General features: G+C 44.5%; 1 protein-coding gene across 3 annotated transcripts in view; it reads right to left on the bottom strand.

The window, feature by feature from the left end:
* Positions 1 to 25,279, bottom strand: part of LOC122799527 (P2X purinoceptor 4-like) — a 1,302,595-nt gene that overhangs the window by 348,415 nt on the left and 928,901 nt on the right. For all 3 annotated transcript variants that reach the window (XM_044068651.1, XM_044068650.1, XM_044068652.1), the window contains exon 9: positions 1,574 to 1,667. In XM_044068651.1, coding sequence (XP_043924586.1) covers positions 1,574 to 1,667 — 94 coding nt within the window. The remainder of the gene's footprint in view (positions 1 to 1,573; positions 1,668 to 25,279) is intronic.

The following is a 25,279-nucleotide window of genomic DNA, read 5'->3' as shown; positions in this document are numbered from 1 at the left end:
ATTCCTTTCAACATACACTACATGCAAATTTCTGCTGCCCATCTGATCCCGTATCTGGCTGCTACCACAGCATCCTATATACTCTTGCTATTAAATCCCTTCCTCATTGGGGGCGGTCCTCTTGCTTCCATACACCATTTTATTAGAAAGGAGTTTTCCTCCTTCTTGATGAATGAAAGCTTTGCTTGCCCTGTTAAGTTCCTGAGAACTGTACAACAGTCTCCTTTGAGTGTCTTTATATTTCTTACAGAATTTGTCTTTACTCAACAGTCTATAAGCTATTTACAGCTCTTCACAATAATTCAGTGACTCATAAGTTACTACCCATTGCATAACATGCATGTGGGAGATGCCTAGCTCATAACCTTATATGCACCAGCTCTCTCATATCCAAACTGCAGCACCCCCCCCCACCCTCCTGTTTCCTCTAGAGCTTTCCTGACCACATCCAAAAGGCCCTTGACAGGCATAGGGCTCTAGATGTCACCAGCAGCAGAATAAACTCCTCACTGCCTAGATTTGCTGATGATCATCTAGAATTACCCTTTTCCACTGCTTAGTGAATTCTCCCACCTTCTTAATGATGACATTGCAAGACAGCCAACAATAACCTTTGAGGAAAAAATTAATTAGAACTCATAGGCCATTTGAAAAGATCCAAAATAACTTGCAGCTCAAGAATGCATATGAAAAATGATATGCTTATCAAGGGGAAAACGTGGCTCTATGGCACAGAAGATCAAAGTCGTGTCTAGACTCCAGATGAGTAGAGCCCAAGTGGCAGACCAAAATACTAAACAAGCTGACTGCAGAGAGATTTGCATGGAGACAGAGACCAATGTTGGCTAACCCATCCTGCTCAACTGCCGTATGCAAAATGGCTTGACTGGTGCACTGAAGGTCTAGGGAGGAGATGTACAGTCTGCCAGAAAATGTATGTACCCCAGTCAGTGGTACAGATTTAACAAATGTCAATGAGATAAAAGAAAATTTAAGCCAAGCCAGCATTAAGTGATTGCTCACACTCATCAGACTCACCCTCTTCACAGTTGCCTGCAAAAACGGAGGGGTCTAGTAAGGCTGTAAAAGGAAAATCCATCAGAAGGTTATTGTGGAGGTACTGAAATGCCAAGCAAGAATGTAGAAATAAAAGGTTTACTTAAGTGACTGGAAAGGTTAGCCGGTCAAAGGCTGGGGGGTAGGGGGAAGAAAATGCATCTTTGATACCATCCATAACAGGCAAACTATAAAAGGAAGATGTTGGGTCTTTTGGCTTTTCCATGTTAGGGGTCGCCACAGCAGAACTCCGGTCCGCTAATGATTGGCAGTAGATTTTTACGTGCCGAGTTGCCGGCCCTGATGCACAACCTTCAACGAAGGTACGCCCATTCACACGTCTCCACACAGAAGATGCTCTTGCTGAGAATCGAACAGGACGTCTTACTGTGAGGAGACAATGCTACCGCAGCACCACTACCACAGCATAAACTATAAAAGGATGATAACATCTGTAAAAGCTAATGTAAGGAAAAGACAATTAAAATTCAGCAGTATATCACATCTGATTGCATACCTGTCCAAAAACAAGTACTTCAAAACGTATACCATATGCTTTAATTAATGTTCTTGTTTCTGTGTTGTTTACATCTTTATAGTATTTTGCAAACCTGTTAAGAACAAAATGTGTGTTAAAATAATTATTGTGAACAGTGGAAGCAAAGAAAGTAAAATTTATGCAATAATACATTCATTAGCTTGTAGTCTGATAAAATCTTCATATAACTCAGGTATAACAAAGAATCATACCCAATCAAAATTATCCTTTTCAAAACAAACTTAATGGACAGTATTTAATTTAAAAACATTTTACAAATCAACACGCTTATAAAAAAGCACAGTTGTGTACACTTACCATAAATGTAGATGTTAGAGTGTATTCACTGTTGCAGTCATCACACGAATTATCCTGCCAGGGGTAGCCCTCAGTCGGCCTGAATACCAGAGGCTTAGTATTTCTGCATCAGTTGCTGTCACTCCAAAACTGGTGTCAGGTCATTAGTGGTATAAAATCAGGAAGCAGACACCATTACTTCAGTTTTTCTTGCCCAAACTGTCAGAAGCCCCCAAATAGGGAGCTAGGTTATGGTGGAAGACCACCATCAGTAAAATGTAAATACAAAAATTCCCTGCAAGGAGGGAGGGAGAGAGAAAGAGAAAAGGGGGAAGGAGGGTGGGAAACCATGCAACAGTGAATACACTCAAACATCTACATTTATGGTAAGTGTACACAGAGTCATCAGACTTGGGTTGATTCCCAAAGCTGAAGAAAAGGGTGGAGGCAGTCAAGAAGACTGGGGGCTGGCTAGGATGCCCTGGCAAGACTGCGGTGACAAAGCATGCCCTGGATTTGGAGAAGATAGGCAGGTGGTAATGCTTGGTGAAGGCATGAACAGAAGTCCATGTTGCAGCCTCCAGGATGACTCTGGTGGGAACCCTTCATAGAAAAGCTGCAGAGGTGGAGGTTGCCCTGGTGGAATGCATCCTGATCCCCTTTGGGGGTGGTTTCCCATGCTGTTTGTAGCAGAAATGGATGAAGTGTGCTAACCATTTGGAGACTGTTTGGATATGATCTTGCCCTCTGCCCCTGCTGTGAAGCTGACTAGCAATTGGTCAGTTTTTCTAAAAGATATAGTACTATCCAGATAGAATCTGAGCTGTCTGTGCACATCTAGAGAGTGCAGAATCCTTCCCCCCTTGTTTTGTGGGTTAGGAAAAAAAGTGGGCAAATGAATAGCTTGGTTGAGAGCCACATTGGACACCACTTTAGGCATGAAGGATGGGTTAGTCCAGAGGGAGACCCAAATGATGTTCATAGGTTCATACTAGGCTATCTGCCCTAGGGCATTTATAAGCCTAGCCAGAGTATGTTTGGCTTTCGCCACCCATTTTAAATTAATTTTGCTATGCCCTTTTTCGAGGTTAGTATACTGTGCCTCTGTCTAACAGTGACACAGAAGTGATACAGAAGTGATACCCGGGGTAAACCTACGATCTCCCATCCACTCATCAAGACTCCTCTTGAAGAGAGTCAATGAGGGACTCTGCCTAACCTGGACTGGGATTTTATTGCAGAGTGAAGGGAGCCTCTGGGTTATGAATCTGTCCCTCCAGCATGTCCTATTTATTTCAGTGCTGAGGTTCAAGTCTCTCGAGCGTGTAGCTCGATGGGATTTGGATTTTTTGAGGTGCAGCATGTCCCTTAATTCCGGGTTGGACATGGCCTTATACGTCAGGCACAGGTCACCTCTGAGCAGACGGTATGCCACTGAGTAGAGCTGGAGTTTCTTTAACCGGGCAGCATATGGCATCTGTTTGAGCCCTTTGATCCTCTTGGTGAGGTACTTTTGGGCTCTTTCCAGTTGCTGCAGGTGTTTGGTAAGGTACATCCCAAAAGGGGCATTGTACTCTATTATGGGCCTGATGAGGGATGAGTAAAGAGGCACGATGACCTCCCCTGATCTAGATGTGAATCCCTTCATGATTAGGTGGGCTATATAAAATGTTTTTCTAACCACTTTGGCCACGTGGTTGTTAAATGAGAGATTGCTATCAACTTGGGTCCCCAGGTCCCTAATTACTTCTTCTGTACTTAATGGATTACCACCTATGTGGTAATTTGTGGGCACTTTGTTTTGCCAAAGGGGATGACTATACACTTTTTGGTGTTTAGCTTGAGGCCATGGCTCTGGCAGCAGTTGTCTGTTTCTATGAGGTCCTTTTGGAGGATGCTTGTGTCGGCTGGAGAGTCGATTATGGCACCCAGTTTGCAGTCATCTGCGAACTTTGTTAGCCACAGTCCTTCCGTGTTGGCCTGTACCTCTGAGAAATATATACCAAACAAGAGAGGTCCCAGGACTGAGCCTTGTGGGACGCCACTTGTAACTGGTTTGGAGTCTGACATGGCTCCAGCAATTCTAACCATGTGGGTTCTGTCCTTGAGCCAGTTTGCAACCCATCTAGTGACATAGGGGTTTATATTTAAGCTGGTGAGCTTATCTATAATGCCTGAGTGGGGTATTGAATTGAAGGCTTTTGCGAGGTCCAGATAGGCTGTGTGGACCACCTTCCCTTCGTCAATGGCATTGGTGACTGTTTCAAAGAAGTCAACCAGGTTTAAGAGGCAGGATCTGCCCTTAACAAAGCCGAACTGGGTAGGATCCAGTGTCTGTAGGTCCCCAATATCTTTATTTATGAGGTCCATGATGATCCTTTCCATAGCTTTGCAGACCAAGCTAGTCAATCTTATGGGGCGATAGTTTCCAGGGTCCATTGAGGCACCACCTTTGTGGAGAGGGACCACTGTTGCTGTACGCCAGTCTTTGGGTACATATCCTGTAGTAAGGCTGAGATTGAACAGTAGTTTTATGTTTGGGTTTAGCTCTTTTTGGAGTTCATGTAGGACGCAGCCTGGGACACCGTCTGGTCCCATTGATGCTGTGTTTTTTGCTTTGGAGAGGGTGGCTCCCACCTGAGCATCTGAGATGTCAGGGGGGCAGCACTCTGCTGGGATAGATATTTGCCCTTTTGGTGGGAGGGGAGAAGTTTGCACTGAACCTGTCAGCTAGGATGTTGGCAATGTCTGTGGGTTCGGTGTATTTTTTGTCATTTTGGACTAATTCTGAGCATATCTGGGAATTCCCACCCAGGTTCCTAACATAACTAAAGAAAGCCTTGTGATTATCCTTAGTGTCCTGTGCAATTTTTCTCTCGAAGCTGGCCTTTGACGATTTTATGAGTGCCCTTAGTTTTTTGCTAATACTGATCAGAGATGCCTTCCCTTTTTGGGATTTTGCTCTATCATGTAGTAGCTTCCTCCTTCTATTGTATAGTTTTGTTTATGGCTGGGGTCCACCAGACAGGTCGTCTGCCTTTGGAGGATTCTGTCTTGGTTTTATTTGGGATTGCATGATCCATGCATTCCTGAAGGTGTTCACAGAATGCATTTATAAAGGATTCTGTGGTCTGGGCCGTATTTTCCACGGGCCCGGGGGCTTTGAAGGATTCCACCTCGGTTTTGAGGAGTGTGAAATTTGCTTTAGAGAAGTTTTTCACTGTGGTTTTCTGGGCAGGGGGTGGGGTGGGATGTGAATATCCAGTGAGATCAGTTTATGGTCTGATCTTACCAGTGAGGGATACACTTCTGGTCTGGAGCATAGAGTCCCCATGTTGGTGATGATCAGGTCCAGTATGTTTTCCCCTCTTGTGGGAGTGGTAACAAGTTGTTCCATAGCATCTGAGTTTATGAATTCTAGGAACCTTTGGGCAAGGGTGTTGGAGCTAGAGTAATGCTCCCAATCTATGTTTGGGTAGTTGAAGTGGCCCAATATAATGGTGTTCGGAGAGACCTTCATATTTTCCAGTGTTCTCAGCAAGGCCGAGTGGGGTTCCTGGGTTTGGGAAAGTGGTCTGTAGCAGGCTATAAACTGGAAGGCAGTTTTACCCACGGATAGTTGCACATGGATAGTCTCTGATGCTTCGTGCTTTGCCACCAGCCTGGAGGTGTGGGTATCTTTGATGAATATCGATACTCCCCCCCTCCTTTTCTGGTTCGGTCTAAGTTTTGGGGCCGAAAAGCATGGTATGAGGTATAACCTGGTAGTGCTGGGGTGCTCTCGGGAGTCCTGAACCAGGTTTCTGTTACTGCACAGATATCGATGTTCTCCATGCTAAGGAGAGTTTTGAGTGTGTGCATCTTGAGGTTTAGACTTCCGGCGTTGAGTAGCATTACTCTTAGTTTCTGATCCCTTGTGATACCTAGGGAGGTGGGTTTGTCTTTTGAGCCTTGCCTAAAAAAGGCACTATGGGGGTAGCAAGATCCTTTGCCAATATCCGAAAGCCCAGGGGTGACAGGTGCAAGCCATCCCTAGCAAAGCATTGTGGCTTGTCGTGCATATCATCCCAATCTGACAGGCTTTGGATCCCCTTTGAATGACACCAATACTTAAGCCAATTGTTGAAATTGATCATCTTGTCTTCATATTGTGGCATCATTCTTGGTGAGGGTAAGATGCTACTCAAGGTCAGGGTCATACCAGCCTGGGCTACATGCTCAGAGAGCTCCTCTATGTCTCTTTCATGTAGTCCAGGAGGTGCGTCTCAGGTCATTCACACCAGCATGGACAATGACTAAGTCATATTTGTACTTGCCTTGGAGTGACCTGAGTGCTTGTGTTATGTGGCAGATCCTAGCGCCAGACAGGCTGCTCACTGTGACCTTCTCCTTGTTCAGCCTGGTGAGCGGTACGTCAGTGTGCCTGACGATAGAGACACCTATTACAAGTGTATCAGGTGTGTTGTTTAGCCTTAAGGGCTGTGACTGTTCGGCACACTGGCTTTGTGAGATATGTGTTGCACGTGTTTTGTTTTGGGGTAGCGGCTGCTTGGGTGTCTGCTTTGGAGGTCTCTGCTGCTTAGGCAGATCTTTATTTAGAGCCTCCGAGTATGTTTTTGTGTGATTATGTGTTTGGTTTGCTGTCGTGGAAGGTCTATGTGAGACTGGAATTGTAGTGAGTGTGGTGTTCTCCTCCTCCTGACTGGTTATGCCAGTACTGAGTTGAGAGAGCTTAGCCTCCAATTTGGCTATATGGTTGCATCTCTCACATGTGTTAGAATTTGTTGGGAGGAGGAGAGGGTTGTCTGTGTACATGAGGCAGTTGTAACATTGCCTCAAGATTCCCATATTCACCAGCTGGACCGGAGAAGAGATTGACAACTGACCTTTGGACATGCTAGAATAATATTGGGAATTCCTTTATAATTGAAAACAAGGGCCAATGGGGAGCGAGGATGGAGAGCTTTTAATTTTTAGTGCTGACTTATAATTGCTTTAGTGAGCAAGTGCCAGGTAACAAGTGCAATGTGTTACTTTTAACTTAAATGCAAAAATGACAAACAGTAACTTTCTTTCAAGCGAAGCAAGGAAATAAGTACAGTAAGCAATGCAGATATCACTAGGGATCCACAGAAGCGCTGAGAAGCCGCGTTTTAGGTGGAATTAGCGTTCCAAGGAAATAACAAGCATACAAACAAAGCTAGATTCAGCAGGCCTGGATCTAGTCTATGCTACAGCAAACAAGGTGCACCAATTTCAGTAAGATACAGTTCAAATATTCAGGCACTATAAACCTTTAACCAGAAATTCCCAGCTCAGAAGGGCAGAGTCCAGCCTCTCCTCCCACAAGAGTGCAGACCACGAACCTTCCTAATGTAAAATAACTGGCCTGAAGCCCAAGTGCTTTAACCAGAGCTAATACACTTTAAGAATAACAGACACTGAGCTCTCAATCAGCAGTTCCCAACTTAGAAGGATGAAAACTACCTGTCCTGCCACCACAGTGCATGCCACAAACATTCCTAATGTAGAACAACTGGTCTGAAGCCCAAGTGCTTAATCCAAAAGACTTAGAATGATAGCTACACTTTAACCAAGTTACTACCAAGCAGTAATAAATACAACTGAATACTTTAAATAATGCCTGGATTAGTGCTCAAGTTATACAAACAAAGCTAGATTCAGCAGGCCTGGATCTAGTCTATGCTACAGCAAACAAGGTGTATCAATTTTCAGTAAGAAGAAATTCAGATATGCATGCACTATAAGCCTTCAACCAGAAATTCCCAGCTCAGAAGGGCAGAGTCCAGCTTCTCCTCCCACAAGAGTGCAGACCACGAACCCTCTTAATGTAAAATAACTGGCCTGAAAGCCCAAGTGCTTAAACCAGAATTAATATACTTTTAGAATAACAGACACTGAGCCCTCAATCAGCAGTTCCCAACTTAGAAGGATGTAAGCTACCTGTTCTGCCACTACAGTGCAGACCACAAACCCTCTCAATGTAAAACAACTGGTCTGAAGCCCAAGTGTTTAAACTAAAAGGCTTAGAATGAGTTACACCAAGCAGTAATAAATACAACTGAGAACTTTTAAGATGACGCAAAAGCAAAATAAAGTAGGAAGAAACACAAGTACAGTAAAAGCAGAAGAATTTTTTTTTTTTTAGAAAAGTAGCAAAAGCAGTAGTAAATACAATTCTCATACAGTGCAAGCTGGCACACTTGAATATGTAGCAATATTAGTCCACACACAGTTTGAAAAAATGTAATTAAATTAAAAAGGACTAAAAGCAAGTGCAGAAAGGGTTTATTAGGTAGAATGCGGTAAAGAGATGTCCTGGGGGATTGTCTTAGATCAAATCTACAGTGGGGCAGGCACTGCAAAAGCCACCAAATTTAAACTACAGCCAAGAATAGGGAGGGGGGGGTGGGGAAACAGTTTCAACACAGATGTAAGGAATGTGCAAATTATAAAAAAATATATATACCGTTTTCTATATATTTGCAGAGCAGTAAGACACAGATATCAAGCAGACAATTTAGCTCTACAATACAGAATAACAGAAAATATAATCAGCTCTATATACTTGAAGATAGTTCTGTAAGGCTGTCTCTGAAACTAAGGTTCCAGTTTGAATACAGGTTGTTAATTAAAAGGAGACACAGCACTAGCTAAATTATATCAGCTGAAAGAATGCGCAGAAGCAAGGCTGTTTTCCAAGAGAGGAATTTTAACTATGCTGAAGCTGCAGGCTCAAATGGGGGTAGGGTAAGCTTTTCCAACACAAAGTTAAGGTTCCAAGCTGGGATAGGAGCTCTTCTGGGTGGCCTTAAGTTGTTAGCCCCTCTTAGGAATGGTTTGATGAGAGGGTGTGAGAAGAGAGGTGGCTCTGTGCTGTAATGAACAGAGATGGCGGAGGCATGAAATTTAATAGAAGAGAAGGACAGACCCCTGTGTAGTAGAACTGCTAGGTAATCCAGGATGAGAGGAAGGGGGGGGGTGCTGTTTCGGCTCCCTTGGAGCCACCCAAGAAAATTATTTTCCTGTGCTGCTGTTGAGCAGAGCCACAGAAGTGATCCCCGGGGTGAATTTCTTATTTCCCATCCAATCAAGATTTTTCTTGAAGAGTGCTAATGAAGAGCTTTGTTTGATATAGATAGGTAGTTTATTCCAGAGTATGGGAAGTCTCTGGTAAAGGAATCGATCCCTCTGGCATGTTCTATTTTATTGTGGTGACCAGGTTTAGGTCCCTAGAGCTCGTAGCTCGGAGGGATTGGGATTTCTTTAAGTGGAGCATGTCCAACATCTCTGGGTTTGACATAGCTTTGAATGTTAGGCAGAGATCACCTCTGAGTAGGCTATATGCGACGGAGTAAAGCTGGAGTTTTTTGAGACAGTCTGCGTAGGGCATCTGTTTGAGGCCGGTAATCCTCTTTGTGAGGTATTTCTGCGGCCTTTCCCAGTTGTTGTAGATGTCTTGTGAGTTACATAACAAAAGAGGTGTTGTACTCTATAATGGGTCTAACGAGTGATGAGTAGAGGGGAACAATGACCAGTTTTTCTGGATGAGAAACCTTTTGTGATTAGATATGCCATGTAGAAGGATTTCCTGACTACTGTGGTGATGTGATTATCAAAGGAGAGACTACTGTCCACCTGTGTCCCAAGGTCTCTTATCACACTTTCGGTGTTAAGTATACTACAGCCTATGCTGTAATTCATGGGTACAGAGTTTTTACCAAAGGGGATGACAATGCACTTTTTGGCATTGAGCCTGAGGCCATGGCTTTGACACCAGGCATCTGTCTCAGTGAGGCCCTTTTGTAAGATGTCCACAAAGTTAGGAGTTTCAGTTATGGCTCCTAGTTTGCAGTCATCTGCAAACTTCATTAGCCAAAGACCTTCTGCGTTAGCCTGTACTTCAAAGAAGTAGATACCAAACAGGAGAGGACCCAGGACTGAACCCTGTGGTACTCCAATTGTCACTGGTCTGAAGTTGGATTTGGAGTCTGCTACTTTCACAGTGTGGGATCAGTCAGTGAGCCAGTTGGTAACCATCTTGTGACATAGGGATTTATACCTAGTTTAGTGAGTTTATATATAATTCCAGAGTGGGGGATGGTGTTGAAAGCCTTGGCAAGATCTAGATAGGCTGTGTGAACCACTTTACCCTCATCTAAGGCTTTGGTGACTGCTTCAAAGAAGTCTATCAGATTTAGGAGACATGATTTGCCTTTTACAAACCCGAACTGGGTGGGGTTCAGAGTTTGGAGATTACCAATGTCTTTGTTTACAAGTTCCATGATGATATGTTCCATGGCTTGCAGACCAGGCTCATCAGGCTAATTGGGCGGTAGTTCCCGGGGTCCATGGTGATTCCCCCTTGTGGAGTGGGATAACAGTCACTGTGTGCCATTCAGCAGGCACAAAGCCTGAGGTGAGGCTAAGATTGAACATGGTACTTAGGTGGGGTGCCAGTTCACTCTGTAGTTTGTGTAGAACGCAGCCTGGGATGTTGTCTGGTCCCATGGATGCTGTGTTCTTGGCTGTGGAGAGTGTGGTTTTTACCTGTGCAGCTGTGATTACAGGAACTTTGCATTCTTCCGGTATAGAGATGGGCTCTTTAGAGGATGAGAGGGGGTAAAGTTAGCACTGAAACTATCTGCCAGGATGTTGGCAATATCAGTTGGTTCTGTATATTTAGTGCCATTGTGCTGTAACTCAGAGCAGATCTGAGTGTTGCCATTGAGATTCTTGACATAGCTATAGAATGCTTTGTGGTTGTCTTTAGAATCAGTGGCAATTTTGTTTTCGTAACTAGCTTTGGAGGATTTTATCAGGGATCGCAGCTTCTTACTGAGGCTGACCAGGGGAGCTCCTCCACTCATGGGATTTTACTCTCTTTTGCAACAGTTCCTTCCTTCTGTTGTACAATTTGTTTATGACAGGGGATCACCAGATTGGCTTCCTTTTTTTGGAGGATAGCATCTTGGTTCTGTTTGGGATAGCACGATCCATGCACTCGTGTAAGGGCTTATAAAGTGCAATTGTGTAGGATTAAGTAGTCATAACTGTATTGTCCATCTGCATGGTTGTCATGAAGTTCACCACTTCGGTCTTAAGAAGCATGAAGTTGGCTTTGGAGAAATGTTTTACCATGGTTTCCTTAATGGGGGGGTGGGGGCAGGATGTGGATATCTAGGGTAATTAGCTTATGGTCGGATCGGGCCAATGAGGCGTTGACTTCAGGTGTGGAACACCGGTCACTCATGTTGGTAATGACTAGATCTAGAATACTGTTGCCCCTGGTGGGGGTGTGGATAAGTTGATCCAGGGCATTGGAGTTTATGAATTCCAGAAAGCGTTGAGCAAAGGAGTTGCTACAGGAGTAGTTTTCCTAGTTAATGGGGTAGTTGAAATCGCCCATTATTAGGGTGTTTGGTTGAACCCTAATATTTTCCAGTACATCAAGAAAAGAGGAGTGGGAATCCTGGGGCATGGTGGGGGATCTGTAGCAAGCTACAATTTGGATTGCAGTTTTGCCCAGAGTTAGTTGCACTTGGATAACCTCAGCTGCATTATGCTGAGCAAAAAGACGGGATGGTGTGGATATCCTTAATGAATATGGACACACCTCCGCCTTTGGTGTTCCAGTCCAGGTTACATGGCCGAAAAGTATGGTATGAGTTATAGCCTGGTAGTGCAGGGGTGGTCTCTGGAGCCTTGAACCAGGTCTAAGTCACTGCACAGATATCGAAGTTCTCCATTTTAAGGAGTGCCTCGAGTGAGTGCATTTTGAGATTTAGACTTCTAGCATTGAGTAGCATCACCCACAATTTTTGCTTGCCTGTCCCTGTTACGGTGGTGAATTTGTAATTTGAACCTTGCCTAAAAAAGGCACTATGGGGCGGCAAGACCCTTAGCCAGTGTCCGGAATCCCAGGAGTGACAGGTGCAGGCCATCTCTGGCAAAGCATCGTGGTCTGTCGACCATGTCATCCCAGGCAGACATACTGGATCCCTTTAGAATGATACCAGAGGCTTAAGCCAATTGTTGAAGTCAATCATTTTGTCCTTGTACTGCAGCATCATTCTGGGTGATGGCAGAAGGCTACTCGGGGCTAGGGTCATACCTGCCTGGGCTACAAGATCAGAGAGCTCTTCCATGTCTCTTTTCATGTAGTCCATGGAGGTATGTCTCAGGTCGTTCACACCAACACGGACAATGACAGAGTCAAATTTGTACTTGTTGCAGAGTGACCCGAGTGCGTGGGTTATGTGGTGGATCCTGGCACCTGACAAGCAGCTCACAGTAACCTTGTTTAGCCTGGTGAGTGGGACATCAGTGTACCAGAGTACAGTCTCACCTATGACTAGTGTGTTGGGTACGTTGTTTTGCCTTATTGGCTGTGGTTGAGTGGCACACTGAGTCTGCGGGCTATGTGTCAGTTGTGTTGTGTTGGGGGGGGTGGAGGTTGCTTGCATTTCTGCTTTGGAGGGCTCTGTTGCTTGAGCAGATTACTTGAGAGCCTCTGCAAATGTTTTTGTGTTTCTATGTGTGGATTTTGTGGTGTATTTTTAGTGAGACAATGTGATGAGTGCGGTGTGGTGCACATGTTTACCTTCTCCTCTTGACTGTCAAGTTCAGTCTTGGTTGGAGAGAGCTTTACCTCCAGTTTGGCTAGATAAGTGCATCTCTCACAGGGTGTAGTGTTGGGTGGTAGGAAGAGAGGTTTGTCTGTGTACGAGGCAATTTCTGCATTGCCCCAAGATGCCCAGATTCATAAGATAGACAGGAGAGAACACTGGGAGCTGACCCTTGGACATGCCTGAATAAAAAAATATTTTCCTCTAGATAAGTGAGGAAAGTGAGTACAAGAGCTGTTTTTCTCTAAGCAAGTGAGGAAAGTAAGTACCAAAACTGTTTTCCTCTATGTAATGAGGAAGGTTGAGTGCTGTAGTAATTAGTAGGTTATTTAGTGCTTACAAGTTCTGAACAAGTGCTGATCATGAATAAGCAAATTCAAGTGCTAAAACTAAGAATCTGTATCTGGACTAAACTAATTAAAGGAAAGGGGGAAACAAGTGCAAATGCAGGCTTTTTAATCTGAAAGTTGAGGGAGATGGAAAAACTGCCCAAATGGCCAATAACTACAATTTCTGGGCCAGAACCACTCCTTATGTGGTAGGTTACCTAGTGCTTATCACGCCCACTGATCAGCTAGAAGGCTTCCCTCCAACACAGAAAGCTTTGGGGGGGGGCACAGAAGCTTGTATACAGTCCTGGATACAGCAAATCTGAAGCTGGACTACACTAGTTACAGGAAAGGTAGGAAACAGGCTTAGATTTCTATATATATATATATATATATATATATATATATATATCTATATATATATATCTATATATATATATTTATATATCTCATCATCTTTCGGCTGTTCCAGTTAGGGGTCGCCACAGCAGATCACCTGTTTCCATTTATTCCTGTCCTCTGCATCTAGCTCTGTCACACCAACCACCTGCATGTCCTCTCTCACCACATCCATAAACCTTATTTTAGGCCTTCCTCTTTTCCTGTTACCTGGTAGCTTCATCCTTAGCATCTTTTTCTCAATATACTCAGCATCCCTCCTCAGCACATGTCCAAACCAAAGTAATCATGCCTCTCTGGCTTTGTCTCCAAACCTGGGCTGACCCTCTAATATACTTATTCCTAATCCTGTCCACCCTCATCACACCCAGTGCAAATCTTAACATCTTTAATTCTGCCACATCCACCTCAAACTCCTGCCTTTTTGTCAATGCCACCGTCTCCAACCCATATAACATAGCTAGTCTCACTACCCCTCTTGTAGACCTTCCCTTTCACTTACAGGTACTCGTCTGTCACAAATCACTCCTGACACTCTTCTCCACCCAGTCCATCCCGCCTGTACTCTCTTCTTCTCCTCTCTTCCACACTCACCATTACTCTGAACTACTGATCCCAAGTATTTAAACTCATCCACCTTCGCCACCTCTACTCCTTGCATCCTCACCATTCCTCTATCCTCCCTCTCATTCACACACATATATTCTGTTTTAGTCCTGCTGACCTTCATTCCTCTTCTCTCTAGAACATATCTCCATCTCTCCAGGGTCTCCTCCACCTGTTCCCTACTCTCACTACAGATCACAATGTCATCTGCAAACATCATGGTCCATGGGGACTCCTGTCTGATCTCGTCTGTCAACCTGTCCATCACCATTGCAAATAAGAAAGGACTCAGAGCTGATCCTTGATGTAACCCCACCTGCACCTTAAACGCATCCATCACTCCCACAGCAGACCTCACCGCTGTCACACTACCCTCGTACATATCTTGTACCACTCTTACATACTTTTCTGACACTCCTGACTTCCTCATACAATACCACAACTCCTCTCTAGGCACCCTGTCATATGTTTTTTCTAAGTCTACAAAAACACAATGCAACTCCTTCCGACATTCTCTGTACTTCTCCATCAACACTCTCAGCGCAAAGATCGCATCTGTAGTGCTCTTTCATGGCATGAAACCATACTGCTGATCACTAATCATCACGTCCCTTCTTAACCTTGCTTCCACTACTCTTTCCCATAACTTCATGCTGTGACTGATCAGTTTTATCCCACTGTAGTTACTACAGCTCTGCACATCACCATTATTCTTAAAAATCGGTACCAAAACACTTTCTCCATTCCTCAGGCATCCTCTCACTTTCCAAGATTTCATTAAACAATCTGGTTAAAAAAGTACAGTTTTGTACCTACCATAAATGTAGATGTTCGAGGATCCACATTGCTGCAGTCCTAACTATTGGGTAGTCCGCTGTCCAGTCAGCCCGAATACCAAAGTATATGGCTGACGTCGGTCAGGGCGCATTAGACTGACGTCAGTACGTCAGGGTACTAATGCGCATGACCGACGTCATATCCTCAGTCTTTTCTTGCCCCAGATGTCAGAAGACCCTGAAAAGATAAGGCCAAAAACCAAAAACTCCCAACATACCTGCACGAAAATATATATATATATACAAAATATACAAAATTAGCAGAATATAACCTCACCTACACAACCACCCCTAAACACAGAGGGGAAGGAGGGAGGGTAAATTGGACTGCAGCAATGTGGATCCTCGAACATCTACATTTTGTGGTAGGTACAAAACTGTACTATGTTCTTCATTCCACATTGCTGCAGTCCTAACTATTGGGTAGAATCCCAAAGCAGAGGTAAGGGAGGCTGGCAAATCATAAGGAAGCAGGAACTGACAACATGCCCTGCAAAATAGCTGTGGCAAAACCAGCCCTAGACTTAGAGTAGAGAGGAAGGTGATAATGCTTAGAGAAAGTATGCACTGAACTCCAAGTAGCTGCCTCCAAAATATCCTTAGTTGCCACCCCCTCAGAAATGCTGTTGAAGTGGCAGTAGCCCTAGTGGAATGAGGCCTAATCCCAGCTGGAATCTCCTTGCCATGATGGGAATAACAAAATGAAATGCAACACCCAATCCATCTAGAAATAGTTTGTTTTGACACAGGCTTGCCCTGAGAACTCAAAGCAAAAGAAACAAACAACTGCTGGGACTGCCTAAAATCCTTAGTCCTGCTCAAATAATAACGCAATTGCCTGTGTACATCTAAAGTGTGCAAAATCTTTTCCCCTTTATTTTGGGGATCTGCATAAAAGTAGGCAAATGAATAGTTTGGTTTAAAGCCACACTAGAAACCACTTTAGGCAGAAAGGAAGGATTAGTACGTAATGATACCCTATCCTTATGAAAAATCAAAAAAGGCTCAACCGCCATAAGGGCCTGTAACTCAGAAACCCTTCTTGCAGAAGTAATGGCCAACAAAAAGCAGTCTTCCATGACAAGTATTTCAGTTCAGCAGTAGCTGCAGGCTCAAAAGGTTGTAGAGTAAGTTTCTCCAACACAAATTGAGATCCCAAGCAGGAGTAGGAGCTCGTGGGGGTCTTATATTCTTTGCCCTCTAAGAAATTGCTTGAACAAAGGATGTGAAAACAATGGTGGGTCACAATCATAGTGAGCTGAAATTGCTGCAGCATGAATCTTAATGGAAGAGAAAGACAAACCTTTGTCCAATAACTCAGTAAGATATTGAAGAGCCACACTCAAATTAGGCTCTGAAATCTCCAAATTCTTTGCTGCAGTCCAAAATAAAAATCTCTTCCATTTTTCTGCGTACACTTTCCTTGTACTAGGTCTTCTGGCTTCCATAATCACATTTAAAACTTGTTGAGGAAGTTGAGACCTGCTGTCTTTCAAAACAGAATATGCCAGGCTGTTAGATGAAGAGTGAAGCTTGACATTGAGCAGGCGACCGTCCTTCTGAGACAACAGATGTGGAATCAAGGGTAAAGGCCATGGAGGCTTCTTTACCAGACTCCTCAGTAATGGGTACCAGTGCTGCGAGGCCAATCTGGAGCTATTAAAATCATCCTTGGCTTGTCTTGTCTGACCTTTAGAAGCACCTTTGGAAGAAGAGGCAGAGGTGGAAACGCATACACATGAAGATTTTTCCAACTGAAAGAAAGAGCATCCACTTTCCAAGCTGTGTGATGAAACCTCTTTGTGCAAAACTTTGGCAGCTGGTGGTTTAGTGGAGAAGCGAACAGATCTATGTCTGGAGTTCCCCAGGACACTGTCAACCTTTGAAATACATGAAGATCCAGTTTCCACTCGTGGGGATCCATGATTTGTCTGCTTAACACATTTGCTAAGGAGTTCTGTGCTCCCGGCAGAAACCTTGCCTGAAGAGTTAGTTGCAAACTGAGCGCAGTCTCCCATAAAATCATTGCTTGCCTGCACAATGGGTAAGAATGTGTTCCCCCTTGTTTGTTGATGTACCACATGACAGTTGTGTTGTCTGTTAGAATCAACACCTGCCCTGGAAGAAGTAACTCCTTGAAAGCCATTAATGCAAACTGGACTGCTAACATCTCCTTCATGTTGATATGTAGATGCTGTAGTCTGGCAGGCCACTTGTCTTGTATCCACTTTCCATTTAGATGAGCTCCCCAAGCAATGTCTGAGGCATCTGTCGTTAGAATTTGACTCGCCTCTGGCGGGTCACAGACAGTCCCTTGTTTAGGTGACATTCCTGAGCCCACCACAAAAATTCCTTTTGAATGCAAGGTATTATTTGAATGACAGTGTCCAAATCCTGGCAGTGCTGTGTCCATACATTTTTGAGATACCATTGTAGCTTCCTCATATGCAGTTTGGCATTGGGAAGCACCAGAATACAAGATGCCATGAACCCTAAGGCTTGAAGGACTGTCCTTGCAGTCAGCCCGGACTGAAGAGATAGTTGATGGAAGTAACTGGAAAGATTCTTTTGTTTGTCCGGGGTTAAAAAGGCCATCTGGGCTGCTGTATTCAGTCTCACACCCAGAAAGCACATGTCTTGAGAGGGTACTAGACTGGACTTTATTTCGTTCACAGAATACCCTAGGCATCTTAGCACTGCTATGACATATTCCAAATGCTGTAGAAGGTCTTCCTTTTCTTGAGCCAGAATCAGGCAATCGTCCAAGTAAGGATAGATTTGAATTCCTTTAGCCTGAAGTAAGCTATCACTGGAGCCAGAACCTTTGTGAATACTCTGGGCACAGTAGATAAGCCAAAGGGCAATGCAGAGAACTGATCATGAGAATTTCCAGCTCGAAAACGCAGATACTTTCTGCAACTTAGTCTTATAGGCACATGAAGGTAAGCTTCCTTGAGATCTAAAGTTACCATCCAGTGATCTTTGCCCAGCAGAGGTAAAAGCTGTTGTAACGTCAACATTTTGAACTTGGGAATGTCCAGATAAGTGTTGAGGATAGATAAATCCAAAATTGGTCTCCACGTGTTCCCCTTCTTTGGTACTAGGAAAGTACAGTTTTGTACCTACCATAAATGTAGATGTTCGAGGATTCCATTGCTGCAGTCCTTACTACTATTGGGTATAGTCCATCCAGTCGGCCCGAATACCAGAGTATAAGGCTGGCGTCGGTCAGGGCGCGTAGACTGGCGTCAGTGCGTCAGGGTACTAATGCGCATGACCGCGCCATATCCTCAGGCCTTTTCTTGCCCCAGATGTCAGAAGACCCTAAAAGACAAGGCCCAAAATACCTGCACCAAAAACATCAATAAAAAAAATATAAACAGGTAAATTCACCTATACAACCACCCCTAAACATAGAGGGGAAGGAGGGAGTAAGTGGACTGCAGCAATGGAATCCTCGAACATCTACATTTATGGTAGGTACAAAACTGTACTATGTTCTTCTGTCTTCCATTGCTGCAGTCCTTACTATTGGGTAGAATCCCAAAGCAGAGGTAGGGAGGCTGGCAAATCATAAAGAAGCAGGAGCTGACAACATGCCTTGCAAAACAGCTGTGGCAAAACCAGCCCTAGACTTAGAGTAGATAGGAAGGTGATAATGCTTAGAGAAAGTATGCACTGAACTCCAAGTAGCTGCTTCCAAAATATCCTTAGTTGCCACCCCGTGAAATGCTGTTGAAGTGGCAGTAGCCCTAGTGGAATGAGGCCTAATCCCAGCAGGAATCTCCTTGCCATGATGGGAATAACAAAATGCAATGCAAAAGCCAATCCACCTAGAAATAGTTTGTTTTGACACAGGCTTGCCCTGTGAACTCAAAGCAAAAGAAACAAACAACTGCTGAGACTGCCGAAAATCCTTAGTCCTGCTTAAGTAATAGCATTGCCTGTGTACATCTAAAGTATGCAAAATCTTTTCCCTTTATTTTGGGGGTCTGCATAAAAAGTAGGCAAATGAATAGTTTGGTTTAAAGCCACACTAGAAACCACTTTAGGCATAAAGGAAGGATTAGTGCAATGATACCCTATCCTTATGGAAAATCAAAAGGGCTCAACTGCCATAAGGGCCTGCAACTCAGACACCGCCTTGCAGAAGTAATAGCCAACAAAAGCAGTCTTCCATGACAAATATTTCAATTCAGCAGTAGCCCAGGCTCAAAGGTTGTATAAGTTTTTCCAACACAAAATTGAGATCCCAAGCAGGAGTAGGAGCTCTACATTGGGGTCTTATATTTTTGCCCCCTAAGAAACTGCTTGAACAAAGGATGAAAACAATGGTGGGTCACAATCATAGTGAGCTGAGATTGCTGCAGCATGAATCTTAATGAAGAAGGACAGACCCCTGTCCAGTAACTCAGTAAGATATTGAAGAGCCATACTCAAATTAGGCTCAGAAATCTCCAAATTCTTTGCTTTACTCCAAAATAAAAATCTCTTCCATTTAGCTGCGTACACTTTCCTTGTACTAGGTCTTCTAGCTTCCATAATTACATTTAAAACTTGTTGAGGAAGTTGAGACCTGCTGTGTTTCAACACAGAATATGCCAGGCTGTCAGATGAAGAGAGTGAAGCTTGAAATGGAGCAGATAACCGTCCTGCTGGGATAACAGATGTGGAATCAAAGGTAAAGTGATAGACTCTTTTGTTTGTCCGGGGTTAAAAAGGCCATCTGGGCTGCTGTATGCAGTCTCACACCCAGAAAGCACATGTCTTGAGAGGGTACTAGACTGGACTTTATTTCGTTCACAGAATACCCTAGGCATCTTAGCACTGCTATAACACATTCCAGATGCTGTAGAAGGTCTTCCTTTTCTTGAGCCAGAATCAGGCAGTTGTCTAAATAAGGATAGATTTGAAGTCCTTGTAGCCTGAAGTAAGCTATCACTGGAGCCAGAACCTTTGTGAATACTCTGGGCAGTAGATAAGCCAAAGGGCAATGCAGAGAACTGATAATGAGAATCTCCATCGAAACCGCAGATACGTCCTGTAACTTAGCCTGATAGGCACATGAAGGTAAGCTTCCTTGAGATCTAAAGTTACCATCCAGTGACCTTTGCCCAGCAGGGGTAAAAGCTGTTGTAACGTCAACATCTTGAACTTGGGAACGCCCAGATAAGTGTTGAGGAGAGATAAATCCAGAATTGGTCTCCACGTGTACCCCTTCTGTGGTACTAGGAACATGCGAGAATAAAATCCTAGGCCCCTTTCTGATACAGGGACTGGCTGAATGGCCCCCATTTGGAGTAACTGAGAAACTTGCTTGTGAGCCTCTTTTCTTTGTGGAGGAGGAACGTCTGGCATGCCTGTGAAAGGGGGCATTGTATGGAAATAAAATCTGTAACCGTGGTGAAGTATGTCCAACACCCATCTGTCTAGAGTAATTAAATCCCAATTGTCTTGGAAAAGAGACAGTCGTCCTTCCAAAGGAGCTGCCAGACGAGAATCTACTGGCAGCTGAAAAGGCAGGTCATTGGGTCTGTTTACGAAAGGACTGACCCCTGCCCTCACCAGAAGTCTGAGCAGGTGAACTCCCCGTTCTAGGCCTAAAAGAACCTTGGGCCCTGCCCCTACCACGTCTAGACCTACCCCTAGACTGGGAATCATAAGCAGGATATGTCCACCCCTTAGCAGGCCAATTTCTACTAAACTTTGGTGGCTGTACCTGCAAAAAATCTTTAACAGTTTGCATAGACTTAGCTTTGTCCTCCATTTTCTTTAAAACTGCTTCCACAGGTGAACCAAACAACACATCAGACTGTAAAGGAGCATCCAAAATCCTCGTCTTAACATGCTCAGCCAAATTTTGATCCCTCAACCAGGCATGCCTGCGAAGAACAGAACTAGTGGCAGCCACCCTCGAGGAGGCCTGCACAGCATCAAAACCACATTGCAAAGAATGCTTGCCCACTTGTTCAGACACATAAACTAAATCCAGCAATTCTTTACAATCAATACCTTCCAAGCATCCACCTTAGATTTTAATTTGTGAAAGGAGATAATTTTTGATATTTCAGCATGTGAAACTGACAATTCAAAGCTCTCATGGCTAGAGTGGAAGAAGTATACACTTCTACCCCACCTATCTAATGCCCTTGCCTCTTTGTCAGTGGGAACAGGATTTTTAACCACAGAGGCTTTAACACCTTTAGGCCCCTGAGAAACAGTTTCTGGGTCCGCCCTAGGACTCAAACAAATACTTATGAGCTTCGGGCACCCTATAGTACCTATCAGGTTTAACAGGAGCAGGAGGCAAGGAATCAGGGTTCAGGGAAGCCTCTGCAAAAACATCTTCCACCACAGTCAACACAGGAGGTATAGCTAAGGGCCTATGCTGGGGTAAAAACAAGAATTCCCTAAGCCTCTTCCTGGAATCAGAGTAATCCTGGCCTTCCCATTTAAAGTGCCCCTCATGGAATGCAGAGTCTCTGAAAATGAAAAATCCTCAGGAGGAGAAGCCGAAGGAGTGGCATCATCCACATCAGAATCAGAATAATGAGGATACTCCTGCAAATCTTCATGAAGACTCAGAAGCCCCTGAACCCTGTTCAAAACTGTCAAACTCTGGTTCCACCCTAGGCCTCTTATCAGGAGGGCCCATAGAACCTCTAATCATAGTAATCAAATCTTCTGCCATTTTAAGCATTTGTTTCTTAGTACCAGAACCGAAAGGCTAGGAGAAGCCCCTACTGAAACTGAACTTGGCCTTCCCTCTAACAGAAGGAGAGGCTCTAACTACTTTGGGAAGAGAGGGAAGAATAGTTACCTGAGAAGCCCCTCAGCCTGGCCTGCCTCCTGAGAGAGGGTACATCCTGTAACAGTAAAGTTTCTGCCTGAGACTCCATAGAAACTCCTGGCAAAACCTCTGGCTCCACTGAGCCTCCTAAAGAACCGACGCCTGGGACTGCCGGTTCATCAACCCAGGCTTCGCTGTTTGTCCTTACGCTTTGACGAAGCGGGCGCCGGAGCATCCGGCGGCATTTTATAATTGCAACGCTTCCCAAACACTAATCTGGCACAGTCTAACCTCCTCTTAATAGTGCTGTTAAACCTAGCACAAGAGCGGCAACCAACAACGTCGTGCTCAGGCCCTAAACAAGGTATACACAATGTATGGTAATCCCTATGAGGTATCTGTTTCCCACAAGAAATACAGTTATTCACTTTTTCTGACATCCGTTAAATACTGAGGCAAGAAAAACCAAAATGTTCCAACGGGTACTTAGCCAACTCTGATTCGGTCTGAAACTCCGTTTCGAAATATTTCAGAACGCCAACCTGCACTCGCAAAACTGCTTCTGCATCGGACAACGCGGCAAAAGACTGAGGATATGACGCCGTCATGCGATTAGTACCCTGACGTCGCCAGCCTTATACTCTGGTATTCGATGGACTATACCCAATAGTAAGGACTGCAGCAATGGAAGACGAAGAACATCAGGCGAGAATAAAATCCTAGGCCCCTTTCTGGCACAGGAACCGGCTGAATGGCCCCTATTTGGAGTAACTGAGAAATTTGCTTGTGAGCCTCTTGTCTTTGTAGAGGAGGAATGTCTGGCATGCCTTTGAAAGGAGGCAAGGTATGGAAATAAAACCTGTAACCGTGGTGAATGATATCCAGAACCCATCTGTCTTGGGTAATTAAATCCCAATTTTCTTTGAAAAGAGACAGTCTTCCTCCCAACGGTGCTGCCAGGCGAGAATGAACTGGCAGCTGAAAAGGCAGGTCATTGGGTCTGCTTACGAAAGGACTGACCCCTGCCCTCACCAGAAGACTGAGCAGGGGAACTCCCTGTTCTAGGCCTAAAAGAACCCTGAGCTCTGCCCCTACCACGTCTAGACCTACCCCTAGACTGGGAATCATAAGCAGGATAAGTCCATCCCTTAAGCAGGCCAATTTCTACTAAACTTCGGAGGCTGCACCTGCAAGAAATCTTTAACAGTTTGCATAGACTTAGCCTTGTCCTCCATTTTCTTCAAAACTGCTTCTACAGGCGAACCAAACAACACATCAGACTGCAAGGGAGCATCCAAAATCCGTGTCTTAACATGCTCAGCTAAATTCTGATCTCTCAACCAGGCGTGCCTACGAAGAACAGAACCAGTGGCAGCCACCCTGGAGGAGGCCTGCACAGCATCAAAACCACATTGCAAGGAATGTTTACCCACCTGTTCAGACACATGAACTAAATCCTGCAACTCTTTACACTCAATACCTTCCGCCAGAGCATCCACCTTAGATTTCAACTGTGAAAGAAGATAATTCTGATATTTTAACATGTGAAACTGACAATTCAACGCCCTCATGGCTAAAGTGGAAGAAGTATACACTTTCTTCTATCCAAAGCCCTTGCCTCTTTATCAGGAGGGACAGGATTTTTAACAACTGAGGCCTTCACACCTTTAGGCCCCTGAGAGACAGTTTCCGGGTCTGCCCTAGGACTCTTAAAAAGATACTTATGAGCTTCAGGCACCCTATAATACCTATCCGGTTTAACTGGGGCAGGAGGCAAAGAATCAGGATTCAAGGAAGCCTCTGCAAAAACATCTTCCACCACATTCAAAACAGGAGGTATAGCTAAAGGCCTATGCTGGGGTAAAAACAAGAATTCCCTAAGCCTTTTCCTGGAATCAGAGAAATCTTGACCTTCCCATTTAAAATGCTCCCTCATGGAATGCAGAGTCTCTGAAAATGAAAAATCCTCAGGAGGGGAAGCTGAAGGAGTAGAATCATCCACATCAGAATCAGAATAAGGAGGGTACTCCTGCAAGTCTTCAGCCGAAGACTCAGAAGCCTCAGAGCATTGCTCAAAACTCTCAAACTCAAGTTCCACCCTAGGCCTCTTATCAGGAGGGGGCATAGAACCCCTTATCATAGTAATCAAATCCTCTGCCATTTTAAGCATATGTTTCTTAGGCAAAGACCCTGAAGCACTAGGAGAAACCCCCACTGAAGCAAAACTCGGCCTGCCCCTCAAAGTAGCCTTGAAAACAGAAGGGGAGGCTCTGACCACCTTAGGAAGAGGGGGAAGAACAGCCACCTGAGAAGCCCCCTCAGCCTGGCCTACTTCCTGAGAGGATACATCCTGTAACAGTAAAGTCTCTCCCTGAGACTCCAAACACCTGGCAAAACCTCCGGCTCCACTGAGCCCTCTAAAGAACCGACGTCTGGGACTGTCGGTTCTTCCACTCTAGGCTTTGCTGTTTTGTCCTTGCGTTTTTTAGCCGAAGCGGTCCGGAGCATCCGACGGCATTTTATAATTACAACGCTTCCCAAACACTAACCTGGCACAGTCTAACCTTCTCTTAATAGTGCGTTTGTTAAATCTAGCACAAGGCGGCATCCAACAACGTCGTGCTCAGGCCCTAAACAAGGTATACACAAAGTATGGTAATCCCTATGAGGTATCTGTTTCCCACAAGAAATACAGTTATTCACTTTTTCTGACATCCGGTTAAATACTGAGGCAAGAAAAAACCAAAATATTCCCCAACGGGGTACTTAGCCAACTTTGATTCGGTCTGAAACTCTGGCTTCAGAAACTTTCAGAACGCCAACCTGCACTCGCAAAATTGCTTCTGCATCGGACCATGCGGCAAAAAAGACTGAGGATATGACGTCGGTCATGCGCATTAGTACCCTGGCGTACTGACGTCAGTCTAATGCGCCCTGACCGGCGTCAGCCATATACTTTGGTATTCGGGCCGACTGGACAGCGGACTACCCAATAGTTAGGACTGCAGCAATGTGGAATGAAGAACATCTCCACTGCCATTTCACCTAAACACCTCCATGCTTCCACAAGTATGTCATCTGGGCCAACAGCCTTTCCATTCTTCATTCTCTTCATAGCTATCCTTACTTCCTCCTTGCTAATCCATTGTACTTCATGATTCACTATCCCTACATCATCCAACCTTCTCTCCCTCTCATTCTCTTCATTCATCAACCCCTCAAAGTACTCTTTCCATCTCCTCAACACACTCTCCTCACTTGTGAGTATGTTTCCCTCATTATCCTTTATCACCTTTACCTGCTGCACATCTTTCCTAGCTCGGTCCCTCTGTCTAGCCAGTTGGTATAGGTCCTTTTTTCCCTCCTTAGTGTCCAACCTTTCATACAACTCTTCATATGCCTTATCCTTAGCCTTCGCCACCTCTCTCTTTGCCATGCACCTCATCTCCTTATACTCATATCTACTTTCTTCATCTCTCCGACAATCCCACTTCTTTGCCAACCTCTTTCTCTGTATACTCTCCTGTATTTCTCTGTATACTCTCCTGTATGTCCTCATTCCACCACCATGTCTCCTTGTCATCCTTCCTCTGTCCAGATGTGATACCAAGCACCTTTCTAGCAGTCTCCCTTACTAGCTCTGCTGTAGTTACCCAGCTATTTGGTAACTCTTCACTGACACCCAGTGCCTGCCTTAACTCATCCCTTAACTCCACCTCACAATTACCCTTTTTCAATTTCCACCACTTGATCCTTGGTGCTGCCCTCACACTCCTCCT

This window comes from Protopterus annectens, chromosome 4.part0, assembly GCF_019279795.1.
Source record: "Protopterus annectens isolate FY-2018-M chromosome 4.part0, PAN1.0, whole genome shotgun sequence".
Classification (NCBI taxonomy): domain Eukaryota; kingdom Metazoa; phylum Chordata; order Ceratodontiformes; family Protopteridae; genus Protopterus; species Protopterus annectens.
The sequence above is the reverse complement of the archived record's forward strand: the minus strand, read 5'-3'. Positions and strand labels throughout refer to the sequence as shown.